The sequence below is a fragment of the Podarcis cretensis genome (genome assembly GCF_951804945.1).
Source record: "Podarcis cretensis genome assembly, chromosome: 4".
Lineage (NCBI taxonomy): Eukaryota > Metazoa > Chordata > Lepidosauria > Squamata > Lacertidae > Podarcis > Podarcis cretensis.
In genome coordinates this window covers 39,271,983-39,292,418 of record NC_137173.1, presented here as the reverse complement: position 1 = coordinate 39,292,418, position 20,436 = coordinate 39,271,983, and the positions used below count along the sequence as shown (strand labels likewise).

Below are 20,436 nucleotides of genomic sequence, written 5' to 3'. Positions count from 1 at the left end.
TAATTGGATTCCCAGTATTCTTCCTTCTTTATCCTTACAGATTAAAACAGGGTCCCACTTATCTTTAACATAAACCACTACTCCTTTTTTCTTATTTACCTCCGAATTAATAAATTCTACCCCCAATTTTTTATTTACTAAAATATGCTTATGTTTCTTAGCTATATGGGTTTCTTGAAAGCATATCACATCATAGTTCTTACTTTTCAAGGCCTTCTCAATTTTATTCCTTTTAACTTTTTCATTCAGCCCATTCACATTCCAGGACAAAAATTTTAATGTGGAGGTTATTATTTAACTTTAACCGTTACTGTCTCTCTGTCCGCAGTCTCAAACTATATACTGGAGCCCTTGTTGCGAAGGAGCCTTTTTAAAGGCTGCGGAGCGGGTGACGGGGGGTGTGGTGTGGTGCTGTGAGTCCAATGCTTCCCCTGCCCAGCAAAGCCGCATGCCATTCGGCGGAGAGCAACGACTTCTTCTTAGAAAATTTCGAATTTGGACTAAAAGGAACAACCCATGAGTAAATTGATTGGACTTAAAAGGGAAATTTGATCTTTGAATTTGGAGCGAGCGGGGGGAGTGCAAAAAGGAAGTCCGCCCCCCCTGTTGTAGATGGCTCAACGCAAGGATTTGACATCTAAGACCGAGAGATGAACTTGTTTACCTGAAAAAAAATTTAACTTCACGAAGGGAAATTACAATAATTGTGCTGGAGGAGAAGACTGATTTGTGGGAACTAAAATGCAACCCCCCCGGGAACCGGGAACGATCCGCTATGAAAGACTGGTGAAGAGACACAGAAACTTTGACAGCTGTCAAAGTAGCTGTCAAAGCAGGAAAATAAAAGAGAACTTTGTTACGATGGCTTTGCTGGTTAGATTTGTTACAATTTGGACATAAATTATTGGAAATAAAGGCAACAAGTTATTTGACTTTTGGGTCTGATTTTGAAAGAAATTAAGTTACCATATTCCCTTTAGAGGGAGGCTGGGACATTGCAACAGTAGCAGCAAGTGGAAAAATACTATGAATTTGAGCAGGATCTGTTATCTCTTGGGAAAGCTGCAAAAACGAAGCATTATTTTGTCTACAGAGGTTTCTATACTAAAGGAGACAATGGATTTATCTATTGAAGAAAGGAAGGGACTTGACGCAAGTTATGTTCCTGAATAACAAAAACCTCTGTGGAGAACAAGAAGTTTCTGAATTAGAAGGTTTCTGCAGCAGAACAGGAAAAAGCAACCTGAGGAATAAGAGCTGGACCAAATTTGAAGCCGGAGTATTTGGAACATCCAGACTTTAAAAGGACCAAGAAATAGAATTTAAGTTAGACTCTTAAACATAGAGGTCTGGATGGAAGAACAATGACTTTTTCTGAGAGTTTTTTCAAGATTGGACTTTCTGAAATTAAAAGCTATCAAAAGACGGCAAAGTGGAGTTGAGATATAGACGTGGATACACCAGGCTGGCAGTAGACAATGGATGAACTTTGGGGATTGGAACCGGGGAATGGGGGGGGGGGGGGGAGATTTGGAATCCAAAGGCTGTAAAATTATATATTATTTCTTTCTTTACTTTTTTCATGTTTGTTGTTTGAAAATAGGGGAATTCGTGGAAGGGAAATGGGGTCGATCTTAGGGAATTATATAAAATATAAGGAGAAATGGTTCATTAAGATAAATAAGATAAATTAATTTGGAATAAATGGGTTATTTAAAATTACAAATAAGGTTTTAAAATTTGGGGTAAGAATCTGTGGAATCAATTTAAGGGAAATGGAATACAAGAGGGGGAGGGGGGGGAAGTCCGGGAAAGATGCCACTGAAACCAAGTGTAAATCATATTTGTTTTTTCTTTCTTTCTTGCTATCTTTCCTATTTATTCTGGAAAATTTTTAATAAATATTATTAAAAGAAAAAAAAGAAAAGAAAACACTGTCCCTTTGCATTTTCCTTTTAAGCTTCCCTTTAAAATCAGCTAACAATAGTGTGTTTAAAGAAGGAAAGCCAAAGTTATATTAACAGAAGCTGATCTGTGTTTATTTTGCATTGTGCTTTTTTCTTTTTGAAGCAAATGAATACTTCATGGTGGAAACTGACCCAAAACCCTGCACATGTGTTTCTTGGTTTTAACAATTCTAAGCCTTTTACTAGACTACAATCCTGGTGTTTACCACCTTCTTTTCACATTCTATTTTCATTTAAGAATTAATAATTCATTTTCTTTGGGTTGGATCCAGTGACAAATAAGCAGGACACTGCTCAGACAATGGTTCTTTCCCACCACTGGGAAAAACATGGGATGTAGCAAGAAAGGCTGCAAATAGAGGGGAGAATTGACAGAATCTAGGAGGGTTGTACCCACAGAGATGCCTTCTGCTTGTACAAGAGAACCTCTGGGTCCCAGCTGATATTGTATTTGCCATAAATTTGGTCCAGATTCTCCTTTAAATTGATGCTGCATTCATGACTTTCTAGTTATATAGACACAGTTGCTAGAATGTTTTTTCAGTTCCCTGGAACAAAATTCAGAATGTTGGTTTATTCCCTTAGATTCCTAAAAGAGAACAGATAGATAGATAGAGTAGTTTTAATTATTTTATTTTATTTTATCAATATTATATATATTTGTTGCCATAATACAAGGTAACTTAACAACTTAATATACAGTGAAGTAAAATCTAAAATTATGAGCCAAATTAGAAAAAGATGTACAATACAAAATTCTTAAAATGCTCATCCAACAAGTCCCGCTCCACTAAAAGATGAGCATCACTGTACCCACCTAAAACCTGGGTAAATAAAAGGTTATTTGCATTTTAAAAAATGACAATGTCAGGTGTGTTTCAACTGTCAGGGAGCCATTTCACAGTTTTTTCCCATTATGTATGATGATTATAGTCCATTCTCACTTTTCTTCCGAAATCTTCATATATATATATAGTGTATGAGGAAAGAATGAGCTGACTGCTCCAAGTGTTTCAAAAATTTCACACCAACTGGGTATGGCAATGGGCTTTACATTGTCATGGCAGAAACAGTCCTAAACTTGCATTTTCTATAACAAGCCCTATTTAAATAGGACCCAGGTTGCTGAAGAAAGGGGGAGGGGGAATACAGGAATAGATTGCACATGAGTGTTTGAGGAATACTTATTTCTTGAGAGAAACGTTGCTTTTTTTCTCAGAACTACTCCTGCTCCACAACCACAAACCCACATTGCAGGAGGAAGTGTGTGGTGTGCAGCCCTCACTTGTGTGACAATCAAAAATGTTTCAGAATAAAAAGCCACTCCATAGCTGCAAGAGAAAATATGGAACTATGAAGGTGAAGGGAAAGGTCAGGGTTCTTGTGCAATATATCCTGTTCGGGGCTTGGCTGCTACTGTTTGGAAGGGATCCAGTCTATATAGGAAACAGGACTTTGAGAGCTGAAAGGGCAGGTTTGGGTGTTACTGTTGCTTCTCACTTGTCTGAATGTTAAGATGTTTCAAGAAATCCTTTGACAAGTCAATTTCCTTACAAGAAGAAAGTACTAGATACACAAGAGCAGATTTCTTTATGAAGATATAGCTAGCTACCCCTGCTCTTGAGTTTCAGACGTTGAACTTATTATTGATTATCATTACTATTGTTTATTACTGTATGAATCTCCTCTGACACACATCATCTTATATGCCTTCAGCAGGAAGCACTTCTGAGTTCAGTAGAGCTTAAAGGTAAAGGTAAAGGTACCCCTGCCCGTACGGGCTGGTCGTGACCAACTCTAGGGTTGCGCGCTCATCTTGCTCAAGAGGCCGGGAGCCGGCGCCGTCTGAAGACACTTCCGGGTCACGTGGCCAGCGTGACGAAGCTGAGGCTGGCGAGCCTGCACCAGCACAGCACACGGAAACGCCGTTTACCTTCCCGGTATAAAGCGGTACCTATTTATCTACTTGCACTTAGGGGTGCTTTCGAACTGCTAGGTGGGCAGGAGCTGGAACCGAATGACGGGAGCTCACCCCACCATGGGGATTCGAACCGCCGACCTTCTGATCGGCAAGTCCTAGGCACTGAGGTTTTACCCACAGTGCCACCCGCGTCCCCCTCAGTAGAGCTTATGTCCAGATAATTATGCAGATGTTTCAGCCAGGCTAATCCCTAATAAATTGGATATTATGCTTTTGTGTGCGTACTTGTGTGTGTGCATGCGTGTGTGATTGCATGTTTACACACATACACAATGGAGCAACACAACTGCCTTCACTTTTGGATACTCCAGGGGCTGTGGCTGCCATGATGATCTCCTGAAAAAATTGCCACAGCCTAAATAAAGCCCAACAAGAGAAGAATATGTTCTCACATCAAGAACAACATGCCCTTAATTTTTAGTTTCGTTCCTATTTCCTCAGTGCTGTAAAAACCTTGATAGGCTACCCTATGAAAACATCTCTGAATATTAGATAAGAATTTATAAGTGTCCATTTCTTTTGTTTAACACAGGAAACAAAATCCCTCCTTATGATACTTGGCTTCAAGTTATGGTAGACACTCCCTATGACTGTCCTTATCTGTCTTAATCTGACGTTTCCAGGAATTTCAAGCAGGATATGGTTATAGACAAGAGACTGGGCAGTGGAGGTATGGCACAACATTGTTGGCTCATAAGAAAGCTGAGGGGAAAATTTGAAAGTAGAGAGCTTGCCGAGATATAGGATTTGGGATAGGTCAGCTGAAATTTTTTACTCCTGCCCTACATTTTTAAAGTTGATGTTTGTATGTTGATGAACATTTAATTTTCCAGTTAGAAATTCATTTTTCTAAAATAAATTCACTTCCAATACATATACATTTTTCATAGAATTTTCATTTAAACCCGGGGGGGGGGGGAGAGAGATTTAAAATCCTAATAGAATAATATGCCTTTTTACAAAAGTCTAATTTTAAATCACCACAGTTAATTTGCCTTAATTTGTAAGGGAAGCAATTCCACCCCTGAAAAGTCTCTTTCAGCTGGTGGCCCAGTTTCTGCTTGTATGTGCATGCAGGAAAGAAAGTTGCAGAGAGAGGAAGTGAAAGTTCTAGAAGCCTCTGTCTGCAGCTTCATATGGGGTTGTGGCTGACATCAACCCAAAACTCTCACTAAGCTTAACTGCCTCAACACTAAAATGTTATGGTAGCTCACTTTGTTTAAAAGTTGTGAATGACTTAAGCAGGAATAAAGCTGTTTCAAATGAAGCTGCATGGAGAAAGTTAAACGCTGAATGTAATTTCTTTGTTCACAAGCCTTGCCAATTCATGGAGCATATTTTAAACATGAAGGAATTTAGGCTGTAGACCAATGAAAACTCCATCTCCCATGACTGGGAAGTCATATTATCATCAATGTTGTCTATGATGCAGAGTTCAAGTCTATAAACATCTCTGGGCCAAGCTAGATGGGGCATGGGGAGCCCCTGAACCAGATTGGGAATACAGAGCTGTGAATGGCATTTAAGCCTTTCCTTCCATGACATTTTCCCAGTCAAAATATTTCTCCCATCCACACAAAATGCTTTTTGCCCTGTGGGGGAAAGCACACGCATACTGATATGGTAGTTTTGGTAATGCTTCAGAACTTTTGCAAAGCCTCTTTATGAGATAACACTTGAGATGTTCACATAATACGTTCATCGTGTGTTCCATCTTGGTCCCCGTGTACACAACAGATGAGCTGCACAACCCTGCTGCTATTCCTGTGTAATGTTCAACGAGTGTACAGTCTGTGTACACAGTGACTGGACGTAGAACAAGTGTATACTTCCATGCAAACACTTGCACATGTGTAGAGATCATGTGTACAGTGGTACCTCGGGTTACATATGCTTCAGGTTACATACACTTCAGGTTTACAGACTCTGCTAACCCAGAAATAGTACTTCGGGTTAAGAACTTTCTTCAGGATGAGAACAGAAATCGTGCTCCGGCGGTGCAGCGGCAGCAGGAGACCCCATTAGCTAAAGTGGTGCTTCAGGTTAAGAACAGTTTCAGGTTAAGAACGGACCTCTGGAACGAATTAAGTACTTAACTTGAGGAACCACTGTACAGGTGTTCGGAGTAGTGTGCAAGCAACTCTAGTACAGGGCAAAAGACATGGGTGTACAACATGGAAACGATGGCCCACGATATCAGTTTAAGACCAAATGAGACACAACACCTTCCATACCATTACAAAAGATGTGAAAGCTCTTAAATATATGTTGTATTTGCAGGTCCCTTTATCCTGAGTAGACATAGGATGTAGCAGGAGGGATGGCTGTGACCCTCCCACTGTGGTCCCAGTTCAGTTCCCTCCATGCCTGCTGTTTGCACCAATGTGGAACGGGCTCCCATACACTTCGGTGGGAGCTTCCCCACCCCTGCCAGTACAAGGTGCAAGGGATTCACTCTAAATCCTGTGTGTGGCATTTATTGGGCTCTGTTTCAGACACATATAACATGTTTTAAGTTGGGAAGCAGATTTTGACTTGCTGTCATGGACTTAGATGCTAAGAAAAGTTAACTTAAAAGAAGTTCACAGAGAGAACGTTTCTTATTCCTTCCTTATCCCATCACCTATTTACAACTAGGGATATCACTTTTGGGTTTTGCCACTTTCTCATTTTTCCAATCTTAAATTCAGTTCCCCATGTTCCTGCAGCAATTTGCATGTCATTTTTGAAAAAACAAACACCACAACCTTATTTTCAAGTCAAAATAACAGGAAAACTATTTTGAACAAGAATCAGCCATATCTCATAGCCCACATAAACATACATGTTTGTTTGCACAGTACTCAGAAATCACCTGTTTCAACTGAGTGTAAATAGTGATTAATAAGAAATTCAATTTTGCTCACATTTAAAGGTAAACATCACTAATTCACACTTTATGAAACAATATGAAAACTGGAACACAGCCAACCTTTGAAATTTGTAATTTCTAAATTGTGATGGTGTTCTCCAGTCAATAAATTTGTGCAAAAATAACTGCTCTCCCCATGAAATGGAGGGCACCCTTTGCGTGCCCGTGCGCAGCACCCCTGAGCCTCCGTGACTCCTGGCAGAGCACTCCTGGTCCACCTCCTCAGGTCACAGACCTTGAGGTTCCCACCAAACCTCAGTTCACATGAACCAATCGTGACGGGGGAGGTGGAGCCAGGAGAGCGGACCAAGTAGTAGTCTTCACTCCAGTCTGCTCTTCAAGCACAAAAAGGGGCGGAGCCTGCCTGGGAGCGCTCAGAAAACAGAATTCAGGACAGACCAAAATTGACATATATCTCCATTCTTGAGCACAAGCCCTATTCAGCTGATATCCAGCATTTTTATGTGCATCAGCTACCATTCATGTAGTCTGCATAGCAACAACATATATTTATCTTCTTTTGGTTTAAATAACTTACTTCTGCATTATTTTTGGTGTCGTTTCCAGCAGCACACCGCAATAATAACCACAGTCAGAGAAATTAGGACAAGTACAGTTACGACCACAGCATATGGATAGCCTATATGGAGGAAAGAAAATAACTGCTGACAGTATGGAGAGGAGTCAATGTAATATAAATATAAATGCAATAATAATATAAAATATAATAATATAATATAATATAAATTTATATTATAATATAATATGATATAATAATGTAATATAACATAGAATAAAATCACAATTCTACATTGAAAGTGAGTTCCTTAATTTGCTGTAGTGGGTGAGATGACTAGAGGTTGAAATAACTCCTAAGAATATGTTCAAAATGCATTCGCTGAAAACCAGTGAGTGTGTTTCTGTTTATGAAAGAGGTAAGAGTAAAGAATTTCAGAGGGAGACTAAAAGCACATGCCCAAATCCCTCTTGAAGGAGGGAAAAAATAAGAAAGAATGCATGCATGTAACAATAGAATAAAATGATAATTATTACTTGATAAGGGGAAGTGTGAAATATACAGTATTAAAAGATCCAGGGGTGGACAGGTGGGTAGTGTTGGTTTCTGCTCTCTTCACTGTGCAGCGAAGTGCTTGTCACGAGACAGGTGTTTACATTCCACAGTCTGTGCTGTTGGGTTTTCCCACGGGAAAGGAGACTGGATGTGACGTACACTGGTTTCCTGTTTTTCACTGTTCTCACAGTGTGTTCTCTCCGTGCTTCAGAGGAGAGAGGATGCTTTCTCTGCTCCGGCAGAGGCAAGATGTTTTTCTGTAATCTACCAGCTTTGAAGTGTAAATAAAGTAATATAGAGTATGTGGCACGTACTCCTCATCATTCCGCTGTGCACTGGACACTGCAAATTCAACAGGTAGCCCCACTCAACTGCCAAAATTGGCCACCTGGAACCTGTTCCACATCCCTGCACTAAAGCCTCCCTTTAGTCTGAATTTTGTTTTTTTTCTTTTACATCAGGCATGGCAAACTTGTGACCCTCCAGAATTTGTTATACTCCAGTTCTCATCACCCCCAGGTATCATGGACAATGATCAGGGATGGTGGAAGACTGTAGGTCAGTAACATATGGAGGGCTGCAGGTTCGCCATCCCTTGTAGAATGGAAGAAAAGAAAATACAAGATTTTTAAGATGAAAGTTTTGCTACCTTTTAGGAAGATGACAGGCACCGAGTGCTTTGCTCACTTACCTTTTCTTGGTACCTTGAGATCCATCTCTTTCCCCCTGTGTGTAACTTTGCAGATCATCTCTTGTCCAGAATGGCTATCTGAGGCATTTACAAGGATATTGCTTATGACCGATACTGTTCCATTGGGATTTGTGATCTCGTGTTCCTCCTTCAGGCCTCTTGGCGCAACCCATGTGATGTTGGGACGTGGGAAGCCCGTTGCTGAGCAGGTGGCATTCAAGCGCCCATCAGAGATGCTGTAGTGTAAAAATGTGTTGAGGCGGCCTGTGACATAAATGACGGCACAAAATGCTTCACCATAAGGTGGCAATAAAAGAAGATGAAAAGATGCTACTTTATCAGTGAGGGACTCAGCAGGGCAAACTGCAAACTGTTGAATTAGAGGCAGACTATATGGTAGGAACGCGGGTGGCGCTGTGGGTTAAACCACAGAGCCTAGGACTTGCCGATCAGAAGGTCAGTGGTTCGAATCCCTGCGACGGGGTGAACTCCCGTTGCTCGGTCCCTGCTCCTGCCAACCTAGCAGTTTGAAAGCACGTCAAAGTGCAAGTAGATAAATAGGTACCACTCCGGCAGGAAGGTAAACGGCGTTTCCATGCACTGCTCTGGTTTCCCAGAAGTGGCTTAGTCATGCTGGCCACATGACCCGGAAGTTGTACGCCGGTTCCCTTAGCCAATAAAGCGAGATGAGCGCCGCAACCCCAGAGTCAGCCATGACTGGACCTAATGGTCAGGGGTCCCTTTACTACTACTTTCCTACTATATGGTAGGAAACTTATGTTAACTTTGAGCAATCATCCTTCAACTGTAGTGTGCTATAGTGTGTTATTCAACACACCATACATGTCCCACACTGCAATATTCTGGCTGAAAACCAAAACATATGTTGTAACATTATTACACAGTGGGCTGATTTCTATTCAGTTTTACAAAGGGGTTTTTGTTAGTGTGAGTTTCTCTGTGGCATAACAGGCCAGAACCTTGGACTTGTTAATTGTTCAGGAATATGTTGCCATAGCAACAAATTGCTTAGTTCATTGCTAACAAAAGATTTGGGAATGTCCTGAATCGGAAGAATTATGAGAGAAGGGGACAGATCCTCCTGCACAGTTAACAAATGTTGTGATCCAGGTCTCTGTATATACAGGGAAACGAAAGGAGAAGCCTGCAGTTTTGAGGCAGATGGAGATCAGACACCAAGCTGAGCTTTTGGTCCCCGGAGCTTCTTAGTATTCTGTTCCACTCCCCATATCAGCATAGAAGAATATAAGAACCTAATGGATCAATGACCTATCAAGTTCAGCATTCTGCTCTCACAGTAGCCAATCAGATGCCCACAGGAAGTCCACAGGCAGGACCTGGGCAACTGGAAATATACTGCCTCCGATCTGCTGTGGATATTGTAACCTTAGACCATCAGGTTTTGCTCTCATAATCTGCAGCTAGCGTGCTCATGGATCGTAGGAGTTGTAGTCCAACATCAACTGAAGAACCACAGGTTCACCACCTGTGGTTTAAGCTGTAGTTCCAATTATACTCAATCGGTAGTTATATTGTTGGATGAAACCAAGTATTAGGAAATGCTGTAGGGCTCTTGTAACACCCTTCCTAAGGAAACAAAACTTGGGCAAGTCTTGCGTCCCCTGGAACGGGGCTGAGATAATGGTGTGTGTTGTATTGCTTCATTATCAAAGGAGCATATTTGAAGAAATGCCCTGCTCTAGCTATTTTAATATGAAATGACTCACCATAAACAGAAAGACAAGTTTTTTTGCTAGTGGATCCTGGAGGAAATCTGTTAAATATGCATCGGTAACAACCATTTTCTTGGGTGGTAACATTCCAGAAGCTGATGGCAGTGTCATTGAGTTCAAAAATTGTTAAATTGACTCGACCTTTGTATCGGTCATTAATATTTGGAATTTGTTTGTTGCCATATGCTGCCAAATTTACAGCGTTTTTATTAACCTCTTGCTGCCATGTAACTTGAACAGTTTCAAGAGATTTTGTTAGGGTACATCTCAAAGTAATGTTGCCGCCCAGCTCCACGTCTCTGTCACTTGTCAATATGGCACCTGCGGCAAGACAAAATAATTAATAATCACCTCTCGTATCTTATGCTTACAAATCCCTTAGTCTAGATCCAAGGAAAATATTTATTTATGCAAAAATTCCTGTTCTGCACTTCTAGCAACCATGAACAGATTAGAACTGGGCTGCTAATTCCAAAATATTTTTCTTTCATTTTTTAAAAACCTTTCACTGGATAGGTGGAGGGAAAAGGAAGCCTTTCTGAAATTCATGGTAGGAACAATTTGGGGAGGAGGGTTGCTGCATACCTTATTTAACCTCACAAGGCAGCTCTGTGTGTGTCTGTGCAGTGACCAGAAGATGAAAGGCCACTGGGAGGAGCACAGAGAAAAGAAACGCTATGGTTCATTTGTAGCAGCACAACCAGATGCCTTCATCTGCCTGACCTGCAACAAAACATATCTCTCCACAGCAGGCGCTGTAACCTTCCAACAGTTTGACTTCATCCCTCAAAGCGTGCTCCTCCATTGTTTCCTGAGACAGACAGATGCCAAAAAAATACATTTCTTTGACTCAAAATAGAAGCCCATCCTGCTCACAGCAACACAAGACTCTCCATAGCCCTCTGCCAGCCACATTTGCTGGTCTACTGGCTCATAGCCAAAGGTCTGGCTCTACCATTAGGTAGAATGAGGTGACTGCTGCAGGTGCCATAAGATGGGAGGTGGTGGCAGCCCTTAGCTCTTCCTCCTGATATCCCTGTCCATACTGTTGGAGATGAGAGCTGTGGGGCTCCAGCCTTACAACTATGGTGCTGACCTCCCTCCAGGACAGTGCAGTGCCCCATTGCTAGTACTGAATTCGCATTCAGCAGTCAGTCCAGCTGGCTACTCAATATCAAGAGTGTGTGTGTGTACCATGTTGTCCATTGCCTCAGGTGGCAAAATGTCTTGAGCCACCCTTGCCTAGTCATTACACTTTCCCTAATGCACTAATCATGTTAGACTTACCCTTTATCCTACAGAGAACAATACATATGATGCACAGAGTCAGGCCCTGGAAAGTCCATGGGGAACAGAGACCTTCATTTAACTAGGAATAGAAAAAAGAGATGTGTTACAGATACACAATAGCCTTTTTTGCCACTGCAATGCTCTACTATTTGGATTTTGGGTATAGCCCAGGTGCATAATGAAGAAAGAGGCTGTTGTTCCACTGCAACCATATCAGGGGATTTTCAAAATGTTGCCATAGCAGACAAAACTCCCCAAAACAAGCAGTGAAGCTTTTCCATGTCTAGCTAAGAACTAACAAATGGCAGGTCATTGGCCTGAAGGCTACTTCACATTGTACATACCGTACTTTACCCATTTCTTTAAATAGTGGGGAAGTTGAAATCCACCTATGGACTGTCACTAATGAGACTTGACCTCATTGGTGTTTTGCAGCATGTACAACCTGGGAAGCTATGACAGGCTTTAGTTTCCCAGTGCATGTATATTTCTGTGCCGTGATGTACAAACATTCAAAATGATTACATGTGATCTTCATTGGTTTCATGGGATTTCCTAGCAGAAGTGTTTTCTCTTTATGAAATGAAGACTGTAAAATCTGAGAATGCCCCATCAACAGATAAAGAGGAAACAGGGCCGTGTTGTTGTTGTTTTTTATTAAACTTCTTCTCCTTGCATAGAGTAGAAATTTGGTAGAGGAGCTTATCATGAAATGCAGGAGCTGGCAATGTGGTGCTACCCAAATGTTGTTGGACTTCCAACTCCCATCAGCCTCAGTAAGCACGGCCAGTGGTCAGGGATGAAGGGAGTTGCAGTCCTACAACATCTGTAGGGCACAACATTGGTTATCCCTAATGTAGTGGGTTTTGATTCTTAAATTTCAGGAGGGTCAGTGGCAGTCCAGCCTGCTAACCTTGTGTGGAAGCTTTCTAAACCACTGTTTTTAGAACACACCACAGAGAGCCATGATTTAGCTAAGTGACTGGAACTATGCTGCATACATACCATGCATTTAATATGCATCGGAAGCGTATCAATTTCCACAAAGAATCCCGGGAATTGTAGCATGTTCAGGGTGCTGGTAGTTATAGCTCTCTGGTGTAAACTACAGTTCCCATGGTTCTTTGGGGAAAGTCATGTGCTTTGAAGTCATGTGCCTCAAGGACAGCCTCTCTCCATATGAATCAACTTGGACTCTGCAATAATCATCTGAGGACCTCCTTCATGATTGGTCCGGAGGGTGGCAACACAAGTACAAGCCTTTCTGCAGGGCTCCCTGTTTGTGGAATGCTCTCCCTAGGGAATCTTGTCTGGTGCCTTCATTACATATCTTTAGGCACCAGGCGGAAACGTTTCTCCAGAACCAGGCCTTTGGCTGATTAGCATTCTAAGGGTTATTGGTTTGCTTTTGATCTCGTTGTTATTATGTATTTTGAATTTTGAGTTCTCATTTTGTATTTTTTATGTTGTGAACTGCCCTCTTATCTTTGGATGAAGGTGGCATACAAATAATAATAATAATAATAATAATAATAATAATAATAATGTGCTTTACATGTATGATGTTTATTCAGCCTAAGTCAGAAGATGGAGTTGGTAGATATATGAACTGAGTCAGCAGATTGAGATTGTAAATTTTGGGATTGAGTCGGCAGTTGGAGACTGTCAATTTTATCAGGGAAAGTATTTTTTCACATTGTTACTTCTCATGTTCAACTCCAAGCCCTAGCATTGGAAGAAGTTGTTCTGGTGATGAGACTCAGAAAACCCCTGGGCTCCAATTAAGCCCTGTATTCTAAATCACAAAACACTGCACAAAATGTGTAGCGCTTTCATACATTCCGAGCTCTTCGTGTTCATGTTCTAGTTGTAGTCCTTACAGCAGCTATCTATGGTAAACCAGTATTAAAACTCCCCCACAGCCCTACAGGCTGGTTTAAGATCACCAAGTGAGCACATGGCAGTGGTGAAACTTGGTGTATCTCAATCTGTAATTCAGTCTCTTAATCATTATGTTATGCCAGCTACTAACAAGGATTAAATATGATTAAGGAACAGACTTATTATCAAAAGGAAATGAGATAATTGTTAAGAAAAGGATGTGTTGTGGGTGGAAACTTAAAGGAAGATAGGCATTTCAGCTACAGCATCAAGGAAGGAAGCATCTGGGAGAAGAATAACAAGGAACAATGGGGCAAGCTAATTACTTCTCAAAAGAAAAACAAAATGAGCAGTGGGTAGTTAATGCCTTTAAGGTCAATGGAAACTAAATCTAGTCAGTATCTCAGTGGCAAGACGTTCCCTCAAGAGAGCTGGCACAATAAAGAGAGAGGGATTAACAGGATGTCAGAAGTGAGAAAGAGATTTGTGTTATTGCAAAATGTATTTCTAGAATCTCAAAACCCTAACGCATTTTGTTCTCCTTCATATGACAAGCACACGTGCGCACACACACACACAGTGCTTGACACATTGACTATCTTTTGCACCAAGCGGTGATGCGCATGTGTGAATGAGCACTAATAGATTAATCCCCACCTATAGAACTTTTGGATTGGCTCAGTGTCAAAACATGATCAATCCCTTTCTCCAAGCAGTGCAAAACTCCTGGCTGCAACACCCAGGTTAGGTTCCCCTCAGAAGAAAATTATTAGATCTTTACATCTGTGCTTATTTACACATATTAAGGTTGAACAAAGGACACCGGAAGCTGCCTGCTAATGCAGTGGTGATCCAGTGTTGTCAGCTCTCCAGGCTTTGAGGCTGGGATCTCTTGTCAGGTCAGCCCATCTTGGAGATCCCAGAGATTGAATCTGGGACTGCACTGCAACCTTTCCCCTTCAGCATAGATGAAGGCACAGATTAAGCACCATAACTGACCCTCCAACAGATTTATTTGGAGAGGGGGTTGTAAACTGCATCATGCTAAGCAGTTTCTTTCCATTCATTGGCTTGTCCCACTAAAATGCGTTTACAATCACCACTGATTCCAGAGGGATTTATTGCCCTGTGATTGCAGAAAATGACTTGTTAATGACAGTGGAACTTAAAGCACATCTGCAGCATGGTTCTAATGATGTTTATTGGTAGGACCAGTCAAAAAATATATATTAAAGTATAACACATTGAAAGTGTTGTAAACTCGAACCCTCTACACCGCCTTCTAGGAACAAAGCCCACCTTCTCATACTGAACAAGCTGCAAGTAAATAACCTACACTGATTTAAATAAGATTAACTTACATACAGTATTTAAAATGTCTTGGCAAGGAAAAAATGAAAACCAAATAATACCATTATTTCCTTTTGCCCATGTTTTCCAAATCTTTTTAAACATTGTAAGAAAGTGAACCATACACATTACGGTCAAATGTGCAATGCAAATAATTTAGGAGAGCGTTGTTGCACGCCAACCCAATCTCTAAGTAGGTATGCTGCAGCAAGGAAACAAAACAAAACAAAAAGCAAAACAAAATACCCTTGTGACATCTTAAAGACTGCCAAATTTATTATGGCATGAGCTTTTGTGGATCAGAGTCCACAAATAAATGCAAATGCATCCTATGGAGTGGTTCCTGGTGTTTGGAAGTGTACCGGAGATAAATGGATGTATCTTTTAGGTGCTACAAGACACTTCAGTGTTTATATTATAAATGTCCAGCCATTTCCTTACTTAAAGATAGTTTTATTTGACTTCCCAACATCAGCTTTTGAACCTAGATTTGGAGAGAGTGTCTATTTCCGTGAGTCCTCTAAGCTTTTAAAACTTTCCTCTGTAGGTGCACATTTGAAACCATACCTGCATGCAGATTACTTACCAGATAACACACTTTAATCACATTTTTTTGTCATACTTGGGTCAGTTAAATAGTAGATAAAAACAGCAATTTATTTACACAGCTTGCAGTTCATGTATTTTTAAAATAAAATGTATGTGCTGCTTAATTTTCAAAGAAACCCAATGTGACTAACAAATTGAAATGTCACAACAATAAAAAATATAGAACCATCTCACTCCAAACCCAATCATAAAGTCAAGAATTTACATAAAAAGCAATTGAAACCACAATAATAGATCAGAATTAAAACCATGCAGTGCATATTAATGAATGGGATAAGAATTACAGACCACAGCAGTGATTTTGAGTGCAGACCCAGGAGATTTATATGTGAAATCTCCTGCCAGTAACTAAGTTAGTGACGTTATGGAAATAGCACCCAGAATAATACAGTAATGATATAACCCTTGGAAATGATGAGAAGTTGGGGTTGATGGATTTTAGTACCATAAACAGTCATGCTTGAAATCTAAACTGCACAGAGCCTGTTCAACCTAGGAAACCACTACATGAGTCACGCAGACTTACTAATATTACAACATCACCCCCAAGGGTATAACCTGTCTAAAATTTGTGGTCTTCATTAGTTTCTACCCCACATTAACAGTATTCACACATACACACAGATAGCACCAAAAGGATTCAAAAACAAAAAGGTTGCAACTCTGTTGCACATTTATCTGTGACCTATCCCCATTGAACACAGTAGGATTTGCTTCTGCATAAGAAAGAATAGGATCAGGCTCCATGGAACTCAAATCCTGTTCTGCATTTCTCATGTTCATGCTTCAAATATTCCTATTACATTCACTAGAAGACAAGGGTGACGGCTTTTCTTTTCTTTTCTTTTTTTTTCTTGCCAAAGTGTGAAAATAATCCTATACATAAACATGATCTTACTTATAAGCAAGAGTGTGGGATTGGCGATTCTCATGTGTGCCATTGTTTTTGCTGCAACCACACAACATCTTTGTCATATTCCCCTCTCCCCATATCTGCCCCTCAGTTTTAATCCATATTCAGTCTTTTTGGGGGGTGGGGGTGGGAAACCCAGTAGTCAAATACCTGTTTGCATTACTAGGTCCCCACCTAGAAGCACCCTGAATCTCACGCAGTTCAGTAAGGTTTCCCTTTCAGTTAAGCATGTGGAACATTGCAGTCATAAAAGCACCTTTGTGCTTCTCCTGAGCAGTGCCAAATTTATGTATAAGCTAAACAAACTATAGCTTAGGCCCCCACTCTCTTGGCCCCCCCCAAAAAAAATTTAAAGGAAAAAAAATGTGTAAATTGTGTTTCTAAAGGAACGTTTGTTATTGCCAAATGACAATGTGTTTGCATTGTTAAGTTTGTTATGAATAAAAAATCATTTTAAGTTAGAGCTTAGTAATTATTTCACTATTAATATACTTCTTAATTGTATTTTAGTTCAACAATTACTTTGATAAAATACCTATTTCGTTATGTGCAAATGGCTTTAGATATCTGTTAGGTCCATCAGTTACCATATAGCATATATTCAACCCAAAAAAACAGCGACAATTTATTGTTGACAAAGGACAGCTGGACATATAAAGGGCCCCATTACCTTCAGTAGCTTAGGGCCTCATCAAACCTTAACCTGGCCCTGCTCCTGAGCAATGGCATCACCAGGGCTGGGCTGGGCCGCACTCTAGGCAGCTGAGCAGAAGGGCTTCCAAATGCAGCAATCTTGGATTACCACATTTTGAAGTGAGCACACCAGGCATGACTATCTAAAGTGAGATGTGCCCCTCGTAAGCCTATTTGAATCCAGAGGCTAAAACTAATTGCGCCACTACTCTTGAGCTAATTGAATGCCGGAGGCAAATTGAATTCAGGCAGTATGGCTTTGGACCGATTTAAGCAAACACCAATTTCAGCCTCATTTGAGAACATGCAGGCACTTTCTCTTTACTTTCTCCCTATGTTCGGAGACAAATCCCCAAGCTTGTGCCTTGGACTTGCATCACAGCAAGCATCTTACCTTGGGACGCATGCTCTGGTATGAAGAAGAGTGCACACGAGGACAGTTGCTGCCTCCAGTGAAGGCTGGAAAAGCCACAGTGTGGAAAAGGAAAGCAGGAAAATGCATTGGGAATGTCTAATCTCCCGTCTCCTCCCTCCCTAATGGTTGGGGGGTGGGCAGTGAACTCTGAGAGACAGAAGTCTAAAGCATGCTGTTAGAGCTCAACAGAGATTATAGAGCAGTAACTGAGAGCACAAATTGGCCATTACCTTATTAGCGTCTGTTTTGAAAAATGATGCTTCTGCTAGATGTGTGACTATGGTGGGGAGCATATAGTTAAAGAAAGGAAAGGATATTTGTATAAAATGTTTGTGGGATTATCGGGGGCCCTAACTAATGATGCCCTTTACTAGGGAAATGCTTTAAATAAAAATCTGAGGTCTTTACTACTGTTCCTGTTCTATTTTATGACTGTGCTTTAAACAAATCCCAAAGTCCTGAGACCATAGAATATTCTAAAGTAAGAAATGACCTATGGGTTGTAGTCAAGTAAGTTTTACTCAGGAGTAGCCCTATTGAAATTACTGTAATGGCTCTAACTTTGGCACGTTCATTCATTTCAGTGGATCTGCTAAGAGTAAAACATGTTTGAATACCACCCTATATAGTCTACAGAGCCGGAGTATTAAATATTGTTTCTTAATATTGTAAATGCAAGGCAGTTGGTACACAGAGGCATAGCTGGCACACATAGAAGGAGTAAGAGAAACTACAAGCAATGAGGAGATGTCCCTACTATGCCAAGAAGAAATGTATACTCAATGCTGTGCCCATGTTTGCCTGCCTCCATCACCGCAGGCATTTGGACCTTAGAGGTTTGCTCAGAAGTGGGGGTGGCCTTTATGTACCCCATCCCCGGTGTTGATACTATTGAGCTAGATGAACCAATTGTCCAAATTGGGATAAGGAAGCTTCCTGTGCTCCTCAGTTCCCTGCATCTTGATTGGCTGATGCTTGGAGCTCTAGTCTAGTATTATGAAGGAGAAAATCTCCATAGCAGCTTTCATCGGGGGAGGGCATTAACTCAGTGGTACATACAGACATACAGACATATATACATACATACATCCATACCATTTAAACCATGATGGCCTACATCATGGGGAAAAAATACAACAGTTCAATACATTAACTACAACATAGCAAAAGTAGTCGTAAACAATAAACAAAACATTAAAAAATACACAGTCAAACAACAATTTCCACATAAATCACAACAAGATCTAAAATAAAACACCAACAACAGCCTCAGGTGTTCAGGAGCCTCAGCTACTGGTAGAGCTTCTGTGTTGCATGCGGAACACCTCAGCTTTCAAATCCTGTCATCTCCAGGTAGATAGGCCAATGATCTGGCTCAATTTAAGGCAGCTTTCCGTGTTTCTGCATTTTTGTCTTAACAGATGCCCTTTAGGACCTGACTGGAGTTGGTTACTCGTTCCCAATTTGTTTGTCCTGCCTTTTATACAATGCTGAATGAGCATCCCCAATAAGGAACTACATTTTAGATTCTGTTTTGAATATTCATGGGAAAAAAGGAACTGAAAATTTGTCACTAGGATTGCCATAAATCATGGTAATTCCGGACATGTCCTGGTTTTGGGGTGTAAAAATGGGGAAATCACAATTTTGCAGGCGTCAGGAATTTTATTTTACTTTACTTTTTAAAATATGGCAACCCATCTTCTAACCAACCTCAGCCTCCTCCTCTCATGTGTGCAGCCAGTGAGTGAGCAAGGCAGTCTGGAAGAATGGTCTGGGTTGCATTCTTGCAGAATAGCTCTTTGAGTCATAATAGCTCTTTGAGTCATCCAGCTGCCACTTCCTAAGGAACACAAATTTGATTGCTGCTCTTAGAGCTCCTAGATGACTGGTTTATCGAGCTTTCTTCCTGATTTACTTGCACGAAGTTTACATACAGGATATATATAGTTGCCATATCTTGAAGAACAAAAAGAGGACAGCCTGAGACGCTAATAGACCAAATGGGAGAAAGAGAAGAAGAAGAAGAAGAAGAAGAAGAAGAAGAAGAAGAAGAAGAAGAAGAAGAAGAGGAGGAGGAGGAGGAGGAGGAGGAAGAAGAAGAAGAAGAGTTTGGATTTGATATCCCACTTTATCACTACCCGAAGGAGTCTCAAAGCGGCTAACATTCTCCTTTCCCTTCCTCCCCCACAACAAACACTCTGTGAGGTGAGTGGGGCTGAGAGACTTCAAAGAAGTGTGACTAGCCCAAGGTCACCCAGCAGCTGCATGTGGAGGAGTGGAGTCGCAAACCCGGTTCCCTAGATTGTGAGTCTATCGCTCTTAACCACTACACCACACTGGCTCTCATGCAGGCCTCTTTTGCTGGCTCAGGCTGGCAGCAGCGATGGCATGCAGAGCAGCCTGCACCCAAGCTGTCCACACCTGAGCCAACCCCCCCCCAATAAATACCCCCCAAACCCCTGGACATTTCCTATGGCAAGGACAAAATTTGGTGTCCTCCACTTAAATATTTATTATTTACACAATAATTCCTTTTTTATTTATTATAATTTTGTGTGCCCTCGGCTTGGTGCCCCTTGCGGTGAAATCATCCTATGATACCCTAAACCGGGCGCTGATCCCATCTTCATTTCTGAATTGTTCACAAGATATTTCTCTCATCCATTCATTCCACACTTTTCACAGTTTGGAAATAGGTTTTGCAAGAGAAATTGACCCCTGGCTCAAACCAAACTCAGCCATTTTCTGGTTCGACTCAGGTGCAAAAATGTATTGCCCAGCCTTGGTCTCTTCCCTTGTTTATTTCTTTGTTATTGTTATGTTAATGTCAAAAATTAAGAAAAACGTAAAAAAATAAAATGCAAAAAATTATTCCAGCTAATATCATAGTATTATTTTTGCTTCTG

The 20,436-nt window shown here is 40.9% G+C and overlaps 1 protein-coding gene and 1 long non-coding RNA gene across 3 annotated transcripts; one reads left to right on the top strand and one right to left on the bottom strand.

Moving 5' to 3' along the window:
* Nucleotides 1-1,908: 1,908 nt before the first annotated feature.
* On the bottom strand, nt 1,909-17,634 carry LOC307215284 (OX-2 membrane glycoprotein-like). Of its 2 annotated transcripts, none has more exons than XM_079974454.1 (6): nt 17,507-17,634; nt 11,664-11,745; nt 10,371-10,697; nt 8,623-8,886; nt 7,398-7,499; nt 1,909-2,556 (listed from the first exon to the last, which is right to left on the bottom strand). In XM_079974454.1, exons 1-5 carry the CDS (start codon nt 17,612-17,614, stop codon nt 7,405-7,407), a joined length of 876 nt encoding a protein of 291 aa, XP_079830580.1. In that variant the 5' UTR covers nt 17,615-17,634; the 3' UTR covers nt 1,909-2,556; nt 7,398-7,404. The 2 variants fall into 2 exon arrangements, with proteins under 2 accessions (XP_079830580.1, XP_079830581.1); XM_079974455.1 differs by having other exon boundaries at nt 1,909-2,515.
* LOC307215297 lies at nt 7,512-8,383 on the top strand. Its single transcript, XR_013838439.1, has 2 exons — nt 7,512-7,969; nt 8,289-8,383. It is a non-coding gene; the product is annotated as an uncharacterized lncRNA (long non-coding RNA).
* Nucleotides 17,635-20,436: the final 2,802 nt, after the last annotated feature.